The sequence below is a fragment of the Scyliorhinus canicula genome, chromosome 22 (assembly GCF_902713615.1).
Source record: "Scyliorhinus canicula chromosome 22, sScyCan1.1, whole genome shotgun sequence".
NCBI classification, from domain to species: Eukaryota; Metazoa; Chordata; class Chondrichthyes; order Carcharhiniformes; family Scyliorhinidae; genus Scyliorhinus; species Scyliorhinus canicula.
In genome coordinates, this window is record NC_052167.1 from 3,457,939 (window position 1) to 3,477,739 (window position 19,801).

At 49.6% G+C, this 19,801-nt stretch overlaps 1 protein-coding gene across 2 annotated transcripts in view; it reads left to right on the forward strand.

The window, feature by feature from the left end:
• Positions 1 to 19,520, forward strand: part of spock2 (SPARC (osteonectin), cwcv and kazal like domains proteoglycan 2) — an 80,544-nt gene extending 61,024 nt beyond the window's left edge. For both annotated transcript variants that reach the window (XM_038783260.1, XM_038783261.1), the window contains 7 exons: positions 1,109 to 1,214; positions 4,145 to 4,259; positions 7,568 to 7,684; positions 8,858 to 9,076; positions 10,657 to 10,719; positions 15,575 to 15,712; positions 18,229 to 19,520. In XM_038783260.1, the coding sequence (XP_038639188.1) occupies positions 1,109 to 1,214; positions 4,145 to 4,259; positions 7,568 to 7,684; positions 8,858 to 9,076; positions 10,657 to 10,719; positions 15,575 to 15,712; positions 18,229 to 18,374 (904 nt within the window). In that variant the 3' untranslated portion in view covers positions 18,375 to 19,520. The remainder of the gene's footprint in view (positions 1 to 1,108; positions 1,215 to 4,144; positions 4,260 to 7,567; positions 7,685 to 8,857; positions 9,077 to 10,656; positions 10,720 to 15,574; positions 15,713 to 18,228) is intronic.
• The last annotated feature ends 281 nt before the right edge of the window (positions 19,521 to 19,801 follow it).

Below are 19,801 nucleotides of genomic sequence, written 5' to 3' on the forward strand. Positions count from 1 at the left end.
TTTCGCCATCAAGACTGCGCCGTCTTTCCAAAAGAGTACTTCACCCAGGTCCACACCCTCGCCCACCCCACCCTACTCCATAACCCAGCCTGCACATCCCTAGACACCTGAGGGTCAATTTATCATGGCCAATCCACCTAACCGGCACATCTTTGGACTGTGGGAGGAAACCGGAGCACCCGGAGGAAACCCACGCAGACATGGTGAGAACGGTAGCATGGTGGTTAGCATAAATGCTTCACAGCTCCAGGATCCCAGGTTCGATTCCCGGCTGGGTCACTGTCTGTGCGGAGTCTGCACGTCCTCCCCGTGTGTGCGTGGGTTTCCTCCGGGTGCTCCGGTTTCCTCCCACAGTCCAAAGATGTGCAGGTTAGGTGGATTGGCCATGCTAAATTGCCTGTAGTGTCCTAAAAAGTAAGGTTAAGGTTAAGGGGGGGTTGTTGGGTTACGGGTATAGGGTGGATATGTGGGTTTGAGTAGGGTGATCATTGCTCGGCACAACATCGAGGGCCGAAGGGCCTGTTCTGTGCTGTACTGTTCTATGTTCTAACGTGCAGACTCCGCACAGACAGTCACCCGAGGTGGGAATCGAACCTGGGTCCCTGGCACTGTGAGGCAGCAGTGCTAACCTCTGTGCCTCCCCACCGAAAATGCAAAAAAAACCTCCCCACGTTTCCTACAATTCTGTATCCTCCGTATAAATAATAATTCAGTCTTGGAATCGACATACAGAAAAGGCAATTTGGCCCATTGTACCTTTCCTAGAATTTGCAGTACATGCCCGTTCTACCTGAACTATTTTATACGTGCCTTTTCAATTCATTTTTCAAAATGATGCTCTAACCTCTGCCTCATTTAGCTATTTCAAACAACCCATCATGACTTATTTTTAAATCTATTAATTGTTCCTGAAGTAATAGCAATCGGATTGCTCTGGTTACATATTTACCAATCCTGCACTGCTTCACCCTCTTGAAATTTGTCATAATTTTGGAAACCTCGAAGAGATGGGGTTTCATTGCCGGGGGGGGGGGGGGGGGGGGGGGGGGGGGGGGGGCACCGATATTTCTGAATGTGTTTATCACCGCCCACATCTGTTTCACTTTAGAATCAAGCAGTCTTCAGTCGGGCAAGGGGAGAGTGCCTGCAAACCATGCCTAACCGTTCAAATGTCTCCCGTGTGTGGCTCAGACGGACACACTTACTTGTCACAGGTAGGACTGACTTTCTGCAGCTCGCAATTGATGGGTTAGCGCTGCGGGGGAGGAGCGGGGGGGTGGGGGGGTTACCGAAGCAGTTTCGACAATAACTTTCAAGATAAACTTGAGCCGTTGCTGATTATGGGGCCTTGTTGGTGGCAGCATGGAGATTTCACGCCAGACGCCTGTTTTAGGCTTTTATTTACACAAGAGAGGCTATCCCAGGACATCACTCATTCTGTATCAGCTGCACATTCAGCATGCGAACACACAATATTGTTTTGCTGCAACGGTGGAGCTGTGTGTCACCTCCCCGCGGCCTGTTACCCGCTGGGAGTTTGCCTTTGGCTGCCAGCAGGACGTTCTGGTCCCGCCAATGTCGACGCTGTTTTGCAAGGTTCACACCCTCCTCGCCCCGGGGAACCCGCTGCGGAGGGGCTGCCATTGGCGCAATGGGAAGGGATGTGAAAGAACAGGCAAGTAGGGGGGGTGGGGAGGGGCTGAGGGCCCCTTATTTGATGGGCATTAATGAATCATAAGCTGCTGGTGCTTCTTGAGGAGAAGAGGGCCGACGTCTTGGCCTTCGCCCCCCCCCCCCCCCCCCCCACCCACCCCAATACCCCGATTCTGCTCGGATGGAGGTCGGCAGCACCAGCTGGGGCCTCAGAATGGCTGGCAGACTTGGCAGCATTTCTACGGCTGGGAAAAAAAGCAAATATGCGATCAATGGGATGGAGGGATGGTTCCGCTCCAGGTGGGAGCAGTTCATCGCCGCTGGTCGAGCTGCCTGTAGTACTGGCATAATGGAGCTATCAGTAAAAGAAAAATTTTTATTCCAATTAAGGGGCAATTTAGCATGGCCAATCCCTGCACATTTTTATCCCCGGGAGACACGGGGAGAATGTGCAAACTTGACACGGACGGTGACCCGGGGCCAGGATCGAACCCGGGTCCTCGGCGCCATAGGCAGCAGTGCTAACCACTCCGCCACCGTGCCGCCCTATGAATTAAATACTTTCTGAAGTACAGTCACTGTTACGATATGAGAAACCCAGCAGCCAATTTGCGCACAGAAAGCTCCCAAAAGCAGCAGTATGAGAGCGATCAGATAGCCAGTTTCAATGCTGTTGGTTGCAGGATTAATGTTGGTGAGGGGGGCAACGGAAAACTCCCCTGTTTTTCTATGAAATAGTGCGGTGGAGTATTTCAGATCTGCCTGAGGGGGCGGGCAGGCAGGCAGCTCATTGCTTTAGTATCTCGAGCACCGGGGAATGCCAATCTTGACTTTGGGTTCATGGCTCTGGAGTGGTGCCTGAAACCGCAGCCTGTCATTCCGAACAGGAAGTCCTGCTCACTGAGTCACGACAGATACCTCAGGATCCAGCGTCATGCCAAGCGGGCGAGTGCACATTGTAATTCAGGCTCAGTGTGGGAAGGCTGCTAATGGGGTGTGTTAATCTTTGCGTTTGAATTCCTGGAGGGAGATTCCCGCACCGTAACTGTTAATATTTTACACCCTCTTAATGAGATTGGACACACTGGTTTTGCAGTAGTGCTGTTGTTGCGAAGGTTAAGTGGCAATGTTTGTCATTATCGCTTTGGGTTTATGCCCAGTGCCTCGCAATTGACCCAGAATTGAAATATCTGAGAGAGAAAAATGACAGGAGCAAATTGAAGGAAATGAATTAAAAACAATAACCATCATTAATCAGCTGACAACTCATTCTAAAATGAACCATTTCACAAAGTAGACACATTCAAGTGATAGCATCCTTTGACTGGTTCTAATCTCAATTTATCTCTTGCACTCTTTCTCCCCCTCCTTCCATCCCTCCTTCCCTCTCCCCTTTCTCTCCCTCCCATTCTCCCTCTCCCTCCCATTCTCTCTTTCCCTCTCTCTCCCTCCCCCCTCATTCTCCCGCTCTCTCTCGCTCTCTCTCACTCTCTCTCTCCGTTCCTACCTCCCTCCCTCACTCTCCTGCCCTCTCTCCCTCCCATTCTCCCTTTCCCTCACTCTCTCCCCCTCCCCCTCACTCTCCTTTCCTCCCATTCTCTCTCCTTCTCCCTCCCTCCCCTCTCTCTCTCCTTCCATTCCCACCTCTCTCTCTCTCCCTCTCTCTCTCTCTCTGTCTTTCTCTCTCACCATCTCTCCCTCCCTCTCTCTCTCTCTGTGTCTCCATTCCCACCTCTCTCCCTCTCTCTCTCTTTCTCTCACCATCTCTCCCTCCCTCCCCTCTCTCTCTCCCTCCATTCCCACCTCTCCCTCTCTCCCTCTCTCTCTCTTTCTCTCTCACCATCTCTCCCTCCCGCTCTCTCTCTCTGTCTCCATTCCCACCTCTCTCTCTCCCTCTCTCTCTCTCTCTCTCTCACCATCTCTCCCTCTCTCTCTCTCTCTCTCTCTCTCTTTCTCACTCAACATCTCTCCCTCTCTCTCTCACTCTCTCACTCTCTTTCACCATCTCTCCCTCTCTCTGTCTCCATTCCCACCTCTTTCTCTCTCTCTCTCTCTCTTTCTCTCTCACCATCTCTCCCTCTCTCTCTCTCTCTTTCTCCCTCACCATCTCTCCCTCTCTCTCTCTCTCCCTCTCTCTTTCTCTCACACCATCTCTCTCTCTCTCTCTCTCTCTCCCTCTCTCTCACCATCTCTCCCTCTCTCTCTCTGTCTCCATTCCCACCTCTTTCTCTCTCTCCCTCTCTCTCTCTCTTTTTCTCTCTCACCATCTCTCCCTCCCTCTCTCTCTCTCTCTCTCCCTCCATTCCCACCTCTCCCTCTCTCTCTCTCTCTCTCTTTCTCTCTCACCATCTCTCCCTCTCTCTCCATTCCCACCTCTCCCTCTCTCTCTTTCTCTCTCACCATCTCTCCCTCTCTCTCTTTCTCTCTCACCATCTCTCCCTCTCTCTCTCTCCATTCCCACCTCTCTTTCTCTCTCTCCCTCTCTCCACAGTGTAAGCTGGAGTTACAGGTATGTCTGACTGGGAAACAGCTCAGCCAGCAGTGCGAAGGGAAATGTCCATGCCCAACAAAGCACACTCCGACATCTGACCCCAGGAGCAAATCAGGTGAATGCCAGGCGCGGGCACAGAGCACCAACGATAAAGGCAGTGACAGCCCTTGTCACACAAAGACCAGTCGGGCACAAGCTACCTACCTAACTTTGTTCAACATCCATGGGTGGTGGATACTCAATCATTGAGTCTATTCAAGAATGAGACCGATAGATTCTTTTGGGACACTGAGGGATTTGCCTAATATGGGAATGGGGCAGAAAAGTGGAACATGTGGAAAATCAGCCATGATTGCATTGTATCACAGAGAAAGTAAAGGGGCTGAATAGCCTTCTCCTGCTCCTATATATTTACAATTTTAACTGGCATTCAAAGACCCAATATAATTGGGCCAGAATGGTATAATTGAGGAAACCTGAAGGTTTTCAATGCTCCTTCGTCATGCTGGCTGAGATCAGGCTGTCACCCTGTGAGAGGATATAGTCAGTCCCATGTTGCTGTCGATGGTAGGCTGACCATCTAACAGGAGGTACCAATCCGTACAATACAATGGTAGAATCCATAGAATCCCTACAGTGGAGAAAGAGGCCATGTGACCCATCGAGTCGGCACCGACCCCTTGAGAGAGCCTCCTACCTCGGCCCACTCCCCCACCCTAGTCCCGTAACCCTGGACACTAAGGGACAATTTAGCAAGGCCAGTCCACCTAACCTGCACATCTTTGGAATATGGGGGGGAAACCGGAGCACCCGGAGGAAACCCACGCAGGCACGGGGAGAACGTGCAGACTCCTCACAGACAGTCACCCGAGGCCGAAATTGAACCCGGGTCCCTGGCACTGTGAGGCAGCAGTGCTAACCACTGTGCCACCGTGCGGCCCCCATGTTCCATTTCACTATCTGCAGATCATTTCTGCTTCTACTATGTGCTTGTCCTTTTGAAGGAAGATGCTCGAGTTAGCAAAAGGTCGAAGTTTCAGCTACAGCTGAGGCAACCCTGTCAGCTCCGCCTCAATTTGCCTCAGTATGTGGACTCATCCACCCAAATAAATCCTAATTTGACATTGCATCCAAATCTACAATCCACTTAAAGTAATACCAAATCTAAGCAATAGTTCTGAATGTTTAATTACGTAGCTCAAAATCTTCACTCTTTCTTACTCCAGAACTCGCCCCCTATTCTCCCCTCCCCGGGGGGATAGGAGGGCCGTGCCGGGAAACACGGCCGCCTGGCCTTGTCCCTGGCGTCAAGGCCCGGCGCGCCAAGAATGACGCCACGGCGGCGCCTGATGACGTCAGTCGCGCCTGCGCGGGTTGGGCAGCTCAAACCCGTGCATGAGCGGTTGCCGTCTTTCCCCTCAGCCGCCCCGCAAGACGTGGCGGCTTGATCTTGTGGGGCGGCGGAGGGGAAAGAGTGCGTCTCTTGGAGACGCCAACCCGACGATCGATGGGCACCGATCGCGGGCCAGTCCTCTCCCGAGCACGGTCGTGGTGCTCGATCCTCGATCAGCCCCCCACAGGCCACAGACTTACCTGGCGCGCCATGTTCACGACGGCAGCGACCAGGTGTGGTTGCTGCTGTCGTGAACAGGTCGGGAACGGAGGCCGCTCGGCCCATCCGGGCCGGAGAATAGCGGGGGTGCTGGAGAGTCGCCGTTCTGCCTCCGTCGGGTGACTCTCCGTGGATTTCCGCGAGTATGCCGGCCATGGACATTTGGCCGGTGGGGAGAATAGCGGGAGCGTGTCGGACCGGTGTCTCGGGAAAAAACGGCGCAGCCTGCTATTCTCCCACCCATCGTGGTTGCGGAGAATCGCGCCCAGAAGCTTTGGATTTGTTATTTGGCTTTTGGTGCAAATATTTATTTTCTCTCTCATGTAACTATTAAAATTTACGCATGGAAATTGGTAAATGAAGCAAGACTCCACCCAGGGGCAGAGCACAGTGACGCAGTGGTTAGCACTGCAGTCTCACAGCACCGAGGTCCCAGGTTCGATCCCGGCTCTGGGTCACTGTCCGTGTGGAGTTTGCACATTCTCCCCGTGTTTGCGTGGATTTTTTCCCCACAGCCCAAAGATGGGCAGGGCAGGTGGATTGGCCACGGTAAATTGCCCCTTAATTGGAAAAACATAATTGGGTACTCTAAATTTATTTAAAAAAAGACTCACTCCATCCAACTCCTCCAACCTGGTAATGGCAGAGTGCAATGATAATGCAATTGCGGTGATTTAATCTCCATCAATCAGTTAGTCTACAACAGAACAAGCCATGAGGTGGGGAAGAGTTTGAGGGGTGGGGAAGAGCTTTGGAAACTGGGGGCTGGTGAAATTCAAAATGTAGAAGGACACCGAACAGAGGAGGAGGTGGTGGTGCAGTGGAATTGTTGCTGAGCTAGTAATCCAGGGCCCCAGGGTAAAGCTCTGGGACCCGGTTCGAATCTCTCAGCACGCAGATGGTGAAATTTGATTTCAATAAAAATCTGAAATTAAAAGTCCGATGATGACCATGAAAACCCATTGTCGATTATTGTAAAATCCCATCTGGTTCACTAATGTCCTTTAGGGAAGGAAATCTGCCGACTTTCCTGGTCTGGCCTAAATGACGTGCTATTAGGTAATTTGTACATTCTGAATTCTCCCTCTGTGTACTGGAATGTGGCGACTAGGGGATTTTCACAGTAACGTCATTGCAGTGTTAATTTTAACCTACTTGTGACAATAAAGATTATTATTATTATGTGACTCCAGACCCACAGCAATGTGGTTAACTCAGGAATGGGTAATAAATGCGCGCCCAGCCAGCGACCCCCACATCCCATGAGTTTTTAAAATAAATTTAGATTACCCAATTCATTTTTTCCAATTAAGGGGCAATTTAGCCTGGCCAATCCACCCACCCTGCACATCTTTTGGGTTGCGGGGGCGAAACACAGGCAAACACGGGGAGAATGTGCAAACTCCACACGGACAGTGACCCGGGGCTGGGATCGAACATGGGACCTCGGCGCCGTGAGGCAGCAGGGCTAACCCACTGCCGCCCCACATCCCATAAATGAATGAATGAACAGAGATCCTGCATTCATTGCCCATTTCACAATCCACATGATGCTCAGTTTCATTGACTGAGTGTCGGGTATGTTGGATAACAGGCGACCAACGGACTTGTTTTGCATTCCCTAACCTGCCCCAATGTTCATTTTGAATCTTCATCAGTCTCAAGCCCGTTCTTCCCAAGCATGCTGCACATAGAACACATCCTGCCTCAAATTAATAGGCAAAGTTCACACTCCCAACATCCCACAGCACCATGTTGCACTAAACACTCCACAAAATGTTGTATCATTGGCTCTCTCTTTTCCTCTCTAGCTGGCTGCACGGGCCAGGATCTGGCAGACCTTGGCGATCGACTCAGGGACTGGTTTCAACTGCTGCATGAGAATGCCAAGCAGAACGGTTCAGGGAGGTTTGGGAGTGCGCCTGGCGGTAAGTTCGAGAAACATCCTCCAGCAGATAGAACAGCAGAGAGACAGTTGATGCGTACATAACAAGACATGACTGTCACACTGTACCAGTGCACAGATTACACACGCCAACATATGCCACACTCCGTATTGTGCCAGTGTGAGAACTGTGTGCCCAAGTGCTCAGACCTGGGACTGATGCCAACCAGACCAATGTTGATATTGATCCATGATTGTTATGCACAGTAGCTGCACCAATATTGTTCTGTGACTAATGTACATTGTACCGCTCCTCTCTGGACAGAAAATCCCACAGCCAGCGGACAGTGTGTCACTGAGAAACTTGCAGCTGGGAGACTGGAAAATCCCACCCCAGATTTCTGGAGAAGCCATAAACATTGGCTCTGTGTCTCTCTCCACAAACGCTCCCAGACCTGCTGGGTTGTTTTCCAGCACATTCTGATTTATATTAAACATTGTACCTATGCTGGCAGAGTACCCATACTGGGTACACAGTTCATATACACAATTACCCAACAACTCTATCCTCCATTCTCCTACATTACCTGTTTTAAGGCATGGATTGAAGATAATTAGTAAAAGAACCAGGAGCGACATATGGAGAAATATTTTAATGTAACGAACGTGTAGGATTTAGAAAGAAAATTGGATCAATATTTGTCGGAGAAAAGGCTTCAGTTATTATGGGGCAGTGGGACCAACTCTTCGAATGATACAGTGAAGATTTGCTGGTCTTCCTTCTGTGTTACACTCTGCTACCAAAGAACGAGCTCTAAGATTTGCCGGGATCTTTAGAGTAAACGGGAGGAATTTGACACAATTCAAGAGCGTTTCCTCAATCAGGCTCCAAATTTTGGACTGGGTTTGACTTGCAACCTCTCCCGAAACTACCAGAAAACAGATTGACTGGCCATTCATCCAATTGTGGAGTCTTGCTGTGTGCAACATGGCATCATGCTTTGAGATGTTTCGCACAAGGTGTTGGCAAGATACTTCCTTATGCAGCATGTGGCTTTATTTCTGCCGAGTCAATCTAGAGATCGCACTATAGCCAACCTTGCAGAATGTTTCCCATGGAAATCAGTGTCTTGGTTAACCAAAAGTTATTTTTAATTTCTTAGTCGTATCAAGCATCTCTCCCTCTTAGTCATCGATCTCTGTTCGTTTCCTCTAGTGTTGGATAAGAGTTTGGTGGCCAGCTGCAGGGACTCAATTGGCTGGATGTTCAACAAGCTGGATACGGATGTAGACCTATTCCTGGATGAGGCAGAACTCGCAGCCATCAACCTGGACAAGTATGAGGTCTGCGTGAGGCCTTTCTTCAACTCCTGCGACACCTACAGAGATGGACATGTTTCCATGGCCGAGTGGTGCTTCTGCTTCTGGAGAGAAAGTAAGGCTTTGCGGTGATAATAGTGTGAACGGTTGTGGACGGACCCTAATTGCAGCAAGTCTGGGCACAACAGTGAACAATTATATTTTAAGTTATGTGCACAAACTAAACTCAATGAGTAGACTTTCAACTTGCTGTTCCAAGTCAAGCTGTTTTTAGCAGCTGCTTAATTTTCATTTTTGTTTACATAGCCCAAAACCACTTCCTCTTGCGATCTTCCTCCTTTCAAAACGTGGGCCAAACTTCTAGTCGCTCCCTAAATTCTTCTGGTCGCAGTTTTCTCGCCACCCTTTTTCAAGCTTTGAATTTTGGAATGTGGGCCCCACGTATGGGCTTCTCCAATTCCAGTCTTTCCGGCACCTGCGATTTTAATCGCTCCACCGATAACGGCCGTGTCTTCAGCTGCCCACCTCAGCTCTAGAATTCCTTCCCTATACCATCCCAACTCTCATTAGAAAATCTCCTTGCTCCTCTGCCTTACTATCTCCTGTCACAGAATGATACAGTACAGAAGAGGCCCTTTGGCCCATCGAGTCTGCAGCGACACATGAAAAACACCTGACTTGCCCACCTAATCCCATTTGCCAGCACTTGACCAAGAGCCTTGAATGTTATGACGTGCCAAGCTCTCATCCAGGTACCTTTTTAAAGGATGTGAGGTAACCATCCTATTAACCTGCCCTTCTGTCTTCAGAGATCTATGGATAAACACCCCAAGGTCCGCTTGTTCCTCAGAACTTCCCAGTGCCAGGCCATTCATTGACTACTTCCTTCTCATATTACTCTTTCCAAAGTCTATCACCTCACTTTTCAGTGTTAAAGGTCCCAGGGCCGGGATCGAACCTGGGACCTCGGCGCCGTGAGGCAGCAATGCTAACCACTGTGCCACCGTGCTGCCCTCCACGCTGACTATTCCTGATCAAACCTTGCCTCTCCAAGTGGAGGTAGATTCTCTCCAGAATTTTCTCCAATAGTTTCCCTCCCACTGACATGAGACTCGCTGGTCTATAGTTCCCTGGCTTATCTCTACAGCCTTTCTTAAATAGTGGGGCCACATTAGCTGTTCTCCAGTCCTCTGGCATCTCCTCTGAGGCCAGAGAGGAATTAAAAAGCTGTGTCAGAGCCCCATGCAATCTCTTCCCTCGCCTCACACAGCATTCCGGAGCACAATTCACCCGGACCTGGAGATCTGTCCACTTTTAAGCCTGCCAACACCTCCAATACCTTGTTGCTCCTTATGTCAATTTGCTCTAGAATCTCTCAATCTCTCTCCTTGAGTTCCTCCTCATTCTCTCGGGTGAAGACAGATGTGAAGTATTTGTTCAACACCCTACCAATATCTTCTGGCTCCACCCACAGATTTCCCCCTTGGTCCCTAATGGGCCCCACTCTTTCCCCGGTTATCCTCCTCCCGTTGGTATACTTACAGAATATATTGGTACAAAAGCGTTATGTGACTTGGTGTCAGACCTTGATTTGGGTAGCACTTCTGTGGAAACGCCTGGGGACATTTTGCAATTCGCCGATGCTATGTGTAATGCAAGTGGCTGCTGTCGACTGATCTCTTTGTGTTGTCACAGAGCCCCCCTGCCTGGCTGAGCTTGAGAAGATCCAACTGCAAGAGGCAGTGCGGAAAGTGCCTGGTGAGTCTGAACTGAACTGTAGTCTTTTCCGCACCTCTGGGAATTCGATAGCTCACAGCCCCGAGACTTTGAATCTCGGTCAAGTGAAGTCTTCTGTGCAAATAAGCATCTGAGGTGCATCCCCATTGCCTCAGAGTAGCACGTAGCACGATTAATGTATCAAAGCTGCATAGTGGTGAACGGATGGAGAATTCCACCCACCTATTTCTAACCCCTGTATTTGATGTTGAGACAGATACATTTTGAGAAAAGCTTGTGGAACTTAAAAAGGATAGATAGATTTCCTCACTAATGTCATGATGATACCGACATGGTGGGGCTGGTTTAGCTCACAAGGCTAAATCGCTGGCTTTTAAAGCAGGCCAGCAGCACGGTTCGATTCCCGTACCAGCCTCCCCGGACAGGGGCCGGAATGTGGCGACTAGGGGCTTTTCACAGTAACTTCATTGAAGCCTACTCGTGACAATAAGCGATTTTCATTTTCATACGGCCTGACTGGGCGTAGGTCTGAACGGTGGTGTCTGCGGAACTACCCAACGCAGGGGTGTGGGCGACTTTCATCTGCTTATCGATCTGCGACCAGCAACTCATTGTGGCATCAAAGTCGGTGGCCTGGATATTCTGACCCTGAAGGTTCGGCGGCCTGGCTGAAAGTCCATTGACCTTCGGCAGGACCGGCTGATTCCAGCGGTGAGCAGGGTTGGAATATACAGCCCAGTAAGTTTATGGGCTCACGCTAGGGAAATGACACCATTGGTTCATAATGCCCTTCTCGTGAAGGGAAACTACCATCCCTGAACACACTTAAATTACAAATTTGCATTTATATAGTGCACTTCATGACCTCAGGACATCCCCAAAGTGCCTTCCAGACAGTTAAGTACTTTTCAAAGTGTAGTCACCAATGCAATATGGGAGTGGCAATAACATTATGACTTGAGTGGGACTTATCCATAAACTATCTAAATCAGACGTGGGTAGGCTACTCACACTGAGCATCATCCCAATCCTTGAGGATAAATAATCTGGGGGCCATTTTGAACGGGAGATGGTGGTGTTGACACTGAATCAGAGATCCAGCCCAGTCCTCTGGGACAGGGGTTCAAATCCACGGCAGCTGGCGTAATTTAAGTTCAGTTAATAAATTTGGAATTGAAAACTAGTCTCAGTAATGATGACCATGACAACTATCTTCGATTGTCGTAAAAACCTAACTCGTTCCCTAATGTCCGGGAGGGAAGGGAATCTGCCATCTTTACCAGGCAGGTCACCTGACACCGACCCCACTCCTGGTAAGATTCAAGTGGAGGCAGTTATGGGGCAGGTGGAGCAGCACGGTGGTGCAGTGGTTAGCACTCTGCCTCACGGAGAAGATGTCCCAGGTTCGTTCCCGGCCCTGGGTCACTGTCCAGTTTGCACATTCTCCCCGTGTTTGCGTGGGTTTCGCCCCCACAACACAATGATGTGCAGAGTAGGTGGATTGGCCACGCTAAATTGCCCCTGAATTGGAAAAAATGAATGGGGCACTCTAAATGTATTTTTTTAAAAAGGAATGGGGCAGGCATGTCACCCCTTGCCACCCTATCCAATTTAGCATTCCCCCTCCCTGCGCCCCCAACCTTTAGAGGGGTTTCACGGTCGGCGCAACATCGAGGGCCGAAGGGCCTGTACTGCGCTGAAGAAACAAAAAACCCCTGCCTGCCCACCTTCTCCCAGGTAGAGCCCTTGGAATCTAGAGGGTCTTCAACGTGCACCCCTTCATCAAATTCTCCCTCGGTCTCTTTGGGGGAGCTCAAATGAGTTAACTTGGATCATTAGTTCAGTGGAAGGTGTGTGTGTGTGTGTGTGTGTGAATGTGTGTGTGTGTGAATGTGAGTGAGTGTGAATGTGTGAGTGTGAGTGTGTGTGCGCGTGCGCGCGAATGTATGTGTGTGTGTGTGAATGTGTGTGTGTGTGTGTGTGTGTGTGTGTGAGTGTGTGTGTGCGCGCGAATGTGAGTGTGTGTGAATGTGTGTGAGTGTGTGTGAGTGTGAATGTGTGTGTGTGAATGTGTGTGAGTGTGTGTGAGTGTGAATGTGTGAGTGTGAATGTGTGTGTGTGAATGTGTGTGAGTGTGTGTGAGTGTGAATGTGTGTGAGTGTGTGTGAGTGTGAATGTGTGTGTGTGAATGTGTGTGAGTGTGTGTGAGTGTGAATGTGTGTGAGTGTGTGTGAATGTGTGTGAGTGTGTGTGAGTGTGTGTGAATGTGTGTGAGTGTGTGTGTGTGTGTTTGACATCTTGTGCAATGCTGTTCAGCTCAGTCCTTCAGTTTGGAAAGTGTTTGCAAAAAGCAAATCAGTTCTTGGGCTGTTCAGCAGATGGTTAATGATTGGGGCCATCAATTCAGAGAACTGGTTATTTGCGGTTTGAGAAGGTTTAAGCCACGGTAAACCGAAGAGAAGATTAGATTGCTTCTGTAGTTTATCTCTAAAATACACAAGCGATATCAAAAAAGACGTCAATCCAGCTTGTTTAGTGGAATGGCCTGTAAACTGGGGATAGCCTTTACATTGCAAAGCAAGAAGAAGCTTGGTGAGCAGAATGGCTGATCTAGTCTACTTCAGTTTTTATTGAGTGCGGTGTTCGGGATGAATATCCTTCTGATACTGTTCATAATTCCCAGGAGTCAACACAGAATTCAATTACCAGAATCTGTCAATTGCATTTGATTTTTAAAAAAATATTTTTATTCTCCTTTTTCACATTTTCATCATATTTACAACAAATAATTAACAGATACAATGGCAATCTCCTAGCCAACAATCCCCTCAACCTACCCACCCTCAAAAAAGCTCCCAATATTTTGAATGCAAAACACCATTGAAAAAGAACCTAGGGCAGCACGGTGGCACAGTGGTTGGCACTGGGACTGCGGCGCTGAGGACCCGGGTTCGAATCCCGGCCCTGGGTCACTGACCGTGTGGAGTTTGCACATTCTCCCCGTGTCTGTGTGGGTTTCACCCCCCACGACCCAAATAGGTGCAGATTAGGTGGATTGGCCACGCTAAATTACCCCTTAATTGGAAAAAAGAAATAATTGGGTACTCTAAATTTATAAAAGAAAAAGTACTTTCATTCATTTATACATTCCAACCCCCCCAACCACCCCCCCATGTTCGATGTCATCCAATTCATGAAAATGCATGATGAACAAGGCCCATGAGATGTAGAATCCTTCCATCCTCCCCCTCAACTCAAACTTTACTTTCCCAAACATTAGGAAGTCCAGCAGGCCCCCTCGCCAAGCCAAGGCACAGGGCGAAGAAGCTGACCTCCACCCCAACAGAATCCGCCTTCGGTCAATCAGTGAGGCGAAGGCTAAGACATCTGCCTCCGCACCCGCTTCCAACCCTGGCCGATCTGACACCCCAAATATGGCTTCCAGGGGACCTGATTCGAGTCTCACGTGCACCACTCCTTGAGATTACCCTAAAGACATCCCTCCAATACCCCTCCACTTTTGGGCAGGACCAAAACATATGAACGTGATATGCGACCCCCTCCCCCCACACAGCATTCACAAATATCCTCCACCCCCTCAAAAAGTCAGCTGAGACTCGCCCTTGTGAGGTGCGCTCAAGACACCACCTTCACCTGTATCAGCCCCAACCTCGCGCATGAGGTTGACGCATTCACCCTCCGCAGCACCTCACATCACAACCCCTCCTCCATGCCTTCCCCCAACTCTTCCTCCCACTTTGTCTTAATCCCATCCTTATCTTCTTCCAGAATGACCCCATAAATCGCCGACACCTCCCCTTTCTCCAATCCTCCCCACCGTCAATATCTCTTCCAACAGTGTGGGGGCCGGTGCAATCGGAAAGCTCTGACCCTGCATATACCTAAACATTCTCCCCCTGCACCCCCCCCTCCCCAGCACCTCCAGCCTCCTGCAAACCGGCCTCCCAGAAACTAATCCTTTAGTACCCTCACTCCCCTCTCCTCCCGTCAATTCCATTTGATGAGCATCACACTGCGTGACCCCAATCAGCTTAAGCAGGTTGGGTTGTTAATTTTATTGTCGCAGCAGCAGCTGGGGCTGTCATTCAAACTTAATTTGTTGTTTTCCAAATTCCTTGGTGTTTAGAAGCTTTAGAGGACGTACCAGGCACCGGGTATCAGCTGTGGTTGAGTGCGTAGCACTCTCTCCTCTCGATCAGAAAGCTGTTGGCTTCCGTTTCTGCTCCAGGCACTCGAGTGTGAATTCTAGGCTGACGCTCCGGTGAGGTGCTGGTGAGATGTTGAAATGAGACAGATGTGGAAGATCTTTCGGCCCTATTTTGAAAAAGAGCCAGGCGGTTAGTTCTGACATCCCTCAAACAACACCTCAGCTCAGATGATCTGCTTTGAGGATCTTCTGTTTGTGGCAGTTGTGGGGTTTTTTTTGATGATGTAAAGGCACCAGTCACTTGAGGGACGTTGTGAGTTAATTTTTGGAAACATATCTACAAAGGCATAAAGATTGAAGACACTTCGGCAGCAGAGCAGTGTCTGTTCAAAAGCAAAAGTGAAACTAAAGCTGGATCGCATGACACACTTCCTTTCCAGTGATGCCATGCTGCAATCCCTTTAAAGGCAAATGACAGCATTGGGAGCTTGTTGTGTGCAAAATGGCTGCCACATTACAACGCAGGCAGTACTTCAAAGATGTTCCGTTGGCCGTGAAGTGGTTTGGCACATCCTGAGGTCATGAGAGGCGATGTGCAATGTAGGTTCTTTAACTCTTTTAAAGGTTTGATGGCTCGGTCCTGTCCACCTGTCCATAATGCCTGACTAACCCCCCCCCCCCCCCCCCCACCCTCTGTCTCTGCTTCAGGTACCTTCATTCCCAGTTGCGATGAGGATGGATACTATAGGAAGCTGCAGTGCAATACTTATTCTGGCGAGTGTTGGTGCGTCGATCAGCAAGGCAGTGAGGTGACAGGAACTCGGGTTAAAGGAAACCCTGATTGCGGTAATAACCCATCTTGTATTTTGCTTTGATCTGATTCTTGCCATCCGCAGCTACCCCCCCCCCCCCCACCCACCCCCACCCCCCCCGCCTCTGTTTCTTCCTTCACAGCTGCTGCCTGACCCGCTGAGTATTTCCTGCATTTTCTGTTTTGATATTGTAAACATGGCTTGTGTTCCCCTGTGTTTAGAAGATTGAGGAATAATCTCATGGAGGTTTTTGAAATGTTGAAAGGCTTTAATGGGGTGAGATAGAGAAGGACTATTACCTTCAGGATCAAGAACGAGGGCACCTAATCTTAAAATAGGAGCCAGGTCCTACAGGAGAGAAATTGGGAAGTATTAATTCACACAATGGGCCATTGACACAAGCCCCAGAAAAGCTAGAGAAGCTGGTGGTGAATTGGGGCTTTCAATATTATTTTTGTAAAATTTCTTTTACAAATTTAGAGTGCCCAATTATTTTTTTCCAATTAAGGAGCAATTTAGCGCGGCCAATCCACCTACCCTGCACATCTTTGGGTTGTGGGGGCGAAACCCACGCAAACACGGGGAGAATGTGCAAACTCCACACGGACAGTGACCCAGAGCCGGGATCGAACCTGGGACCTCGGTGCCTTGAGGCAGCAGTGCTAACCACTGTGCCACCGTGCTGCCCCAGAGCTTTCAATATTGAGTTGAATAGATCTTGGTCTGTTTTTTTTAAAAATAATTTTTATTGAAATTTTTACAAAATAGAAACAACTCAACTCTATTAACAAAACAACCACGGTAGGGCAGCACGGTGGCCTAGTGGTTAGCACAACCGCCTCACGGCACTGAGGTCCCAGGTTCGATCACGGCTCTGGGTCACTGTCCGTGTGGAGTTTGCACATTCTCCCCGTGTCTGCGTGGGTTTCGCCCCCACAACCCAAAAATGTGCAGAGTAGGTGTATTGGCCACGCTAAATTGCCCCCTAATTGGAAAAAATAATTGGGTAATCTAAATTTATAAAAAAAAAACAAAACAACCACGGTAACACCCCAAGAACAATTCCCACCCAACTTCGAAAACAACTACAAACAAAAGAAAAAAAACCAAAAGAACACCCAACAACAAAAGGGAAAGAGATAACGCCCGCCACATCCCACAGACCCATATACACAGTTCTCCCTCCCCCCGATCCAAACCCCCCCCCTCCCCCCCAACGCTTGGGTGCCCCGCATCCTCCCACTGAAGAAGAATCCTCCGCCGGGCTACTAGGGACGCAAAGGCCAGAACACTGGCCTCTTTCGCCTCCTGCACTCCCGGCTCCACTGCAACCCCAAAAATTGCGAGTCCCCAACCTGGCTCGACCCTGGATCCCACCACCCACGACACCGTCCTTGCTACCGCCTTCCAAAACTCCCCCAGCGCTGGGCACGCCCAAAACATATGGGCGTGGTTCGCTGGGCTCCCCGAGCACCTAGCACACCTGTCCTCGCCCCCAAAAAACCTACTCATCCTCGTCCCAGTCATGTGGGCCCTATGCAGCACCTTGAACTGTATGAGGCTAAGCCTCGCACAGGAAGAGGAGGAATTCACTCTCTCCAGGGCATCCGCCCACGTCCCCCCCTCAATCTCCTCACCCAGCTCCTCTTCCCATTTACCCTTCAGTTCCTCCACCGAGGCCTCGTCTACCTCCTGCATCACCCGGTATATGTCCGAAATCCTCCCTCCTCCAACCCACACCCCCGAGAGCAACCGATCCCGCACCCCTTGTGGGGGCAGCAAGGGGAACCCCTCCACCTGCTGCCTGGCAAACACCCTCACCTGCATGTACCTAAACATGTTCCCCGGGGGGAGCCCAAACTCCAGGGTGTACAGTTAAGGTACAGAGCAACCATGATCTAACTAAATGACTGAGCAAATTTAAGGGGTTGATTAGCCTCCTCCTGATTCTTCAAGTTCCTATGTTATTATCTTGTGCTAGTTAAGGATGTCAGTATTGGGACAGTAACTACTTATTTTATGAATGCTACCCTTGGGCACGTCAGTTGCCCTCCCTAGAGATATCAGCTTCCCAGGATTGTCTCCAGAAATTAATCAGACCACGAGAACAATTGTTTATCTTTTTAGTTATAAAAGAATATTGGAGATGGTAGAAAAAAAGACCTTTTGACCGGCAGTCAGGGTTCACTCAGCTGGGTAGTGAAGAGTTTCCTTGCTTTCCAATTGATGAGAAACGGAGGGGTTCCATGATGATTGCCATGTTGGGCAGCCAATGACCGGAGTGTGGAGGTGGGGCATATGGGGTGAGAGATCATGTGATGGAACCTCTGAAAATGTGTCCAACCTGAGTGTCTCCTATTCCCCTCTCCCCCAACGCCCGCCCCCCCCCCCCCCCCCCCCCCCATTCTCTTTGTCCCGTCGGTACCCTTCCCTCGCTCTCCATCCCTTCTCTTCCACCCCTTTTACACGAATGACCATTGCGCGTTGGTATCTTTCCCCCACGTTGACCTGTCTGCCGCGACTGACTCTGATTTTCTGCCACTTTATCAGACGAATTGGTCAGTTTTTCCGGTGACTTTGGCAGCGGCGTTGGTTGGGAGGATGAGGAAGAGAAAGAGACAGAAGAGACTGCGGAGGAAACAGAAGAAGAAGAGGGTGAAGTTGGGGAGACAGATGACGGTGGCTACATTTGGTAAAGCTGCAACAGCTGTACAATAGGCACTGCTGAAATTTTGGCACTTGTTTTTCCACCCTTCATGAACCACTTTTACTCCTGATTAACTCATCCTCTGTCACACAGTGTACACTACCAGTTCCCAGTCAGTACGTAATGGACACTACTCACTGCACCACGCAATATTACTTTATCACACTGAGGGGCACAGAACGATACCATCAATGAGTGGCCAAGCTCCCCATGTAATGTTGTTGACCAGGACGGGTATTTACCATTTGCATTTCACAGTCCAGAATGTGTCACAGCAGACGGGTGTTGGGGGAGAGGCCTGAGGGACTGTCGGGTACGTTTGAGTGTCAATATAGTGAAATCGAGGGGGAGGCGACAGCTGTTCATTCTGGTCACGTTACTGGAAGGTGTCGTGAGCAATGTCAATTCCTCCCCTCACCCACCGCACCCTCGCTCACCTCACTCAACCTCCCTTCACCCACTGCCCCCTCAGCCACTACGCCATCACACACCATTCCTTTCCCCCCTGTCCCATCCCTCACACTCACCGTCTTACAACGTCAACCCTTTGACCAACGCCCTATAGACACTGCCCACTCCTATGTGCCAGTAAGTACACCGTTTCTCCAAATTTGCGTTGAATTTGACGTGGGACTCGGAATACTTACAATGCCGGGGGGGGGAGCAAATCGCACTCCGCACGGGGCAGCATTTCTGCCGAGTGTTTAGTGCGGGAGAGGGACCAGGAACTATGGACCCTTCGCAGGGATCCAAGCATATTTTTGAATGCAGTTTTCCAACCTCATCCCCTGCCTTGGCTATCACATTGTGGAGATAACCCTGCAACCCGACCACATTGAGGGTCTGTCAGCAATCATTGTGTTAAATGTGAGTCCCTTTCCTGTCCCCCTAGATACTGCCTCAAACACCAGAGAGAGGTCAGCACCACTATGAGGAAAACACCCCAGGTTTAACTGTGTTCAACTTGTGTTCTGACTTGGTGAGTTCTACCTGATCAGAAACATGTTTTATACAATGAGCACCAGACAGGATTGCCGGAAGCCTATTTAATATTTGAGTTTCAGGACTTTCTCTCTGGAAGCTATTTGCAGCACTGAAGAGGTGTGACTGAAATAAACGCCTGAGCGAAACATTATTGTGTGTGAACAGAAGATTGTCCTGTCGAACACTGACTTGGTGTTAATAATTCCCGTTGCTCAATCAGGCTGTGTGGATGTACAAGTGTCAGAGGGAGTGTGTTTTCATCAAACTTGTGAAGTGCAATTTTCATTCCTGCTCACACACGTGCTAAAGTTACCTCCACTATCTCGCTAACCGCTGATTGAAAGGATGCCTGTGAATTTGAGATGAAATACTCATGAATAATTACAATGCTGTTACTCAATTACTCCACTAGGGAGCATGTGTGATTGATGC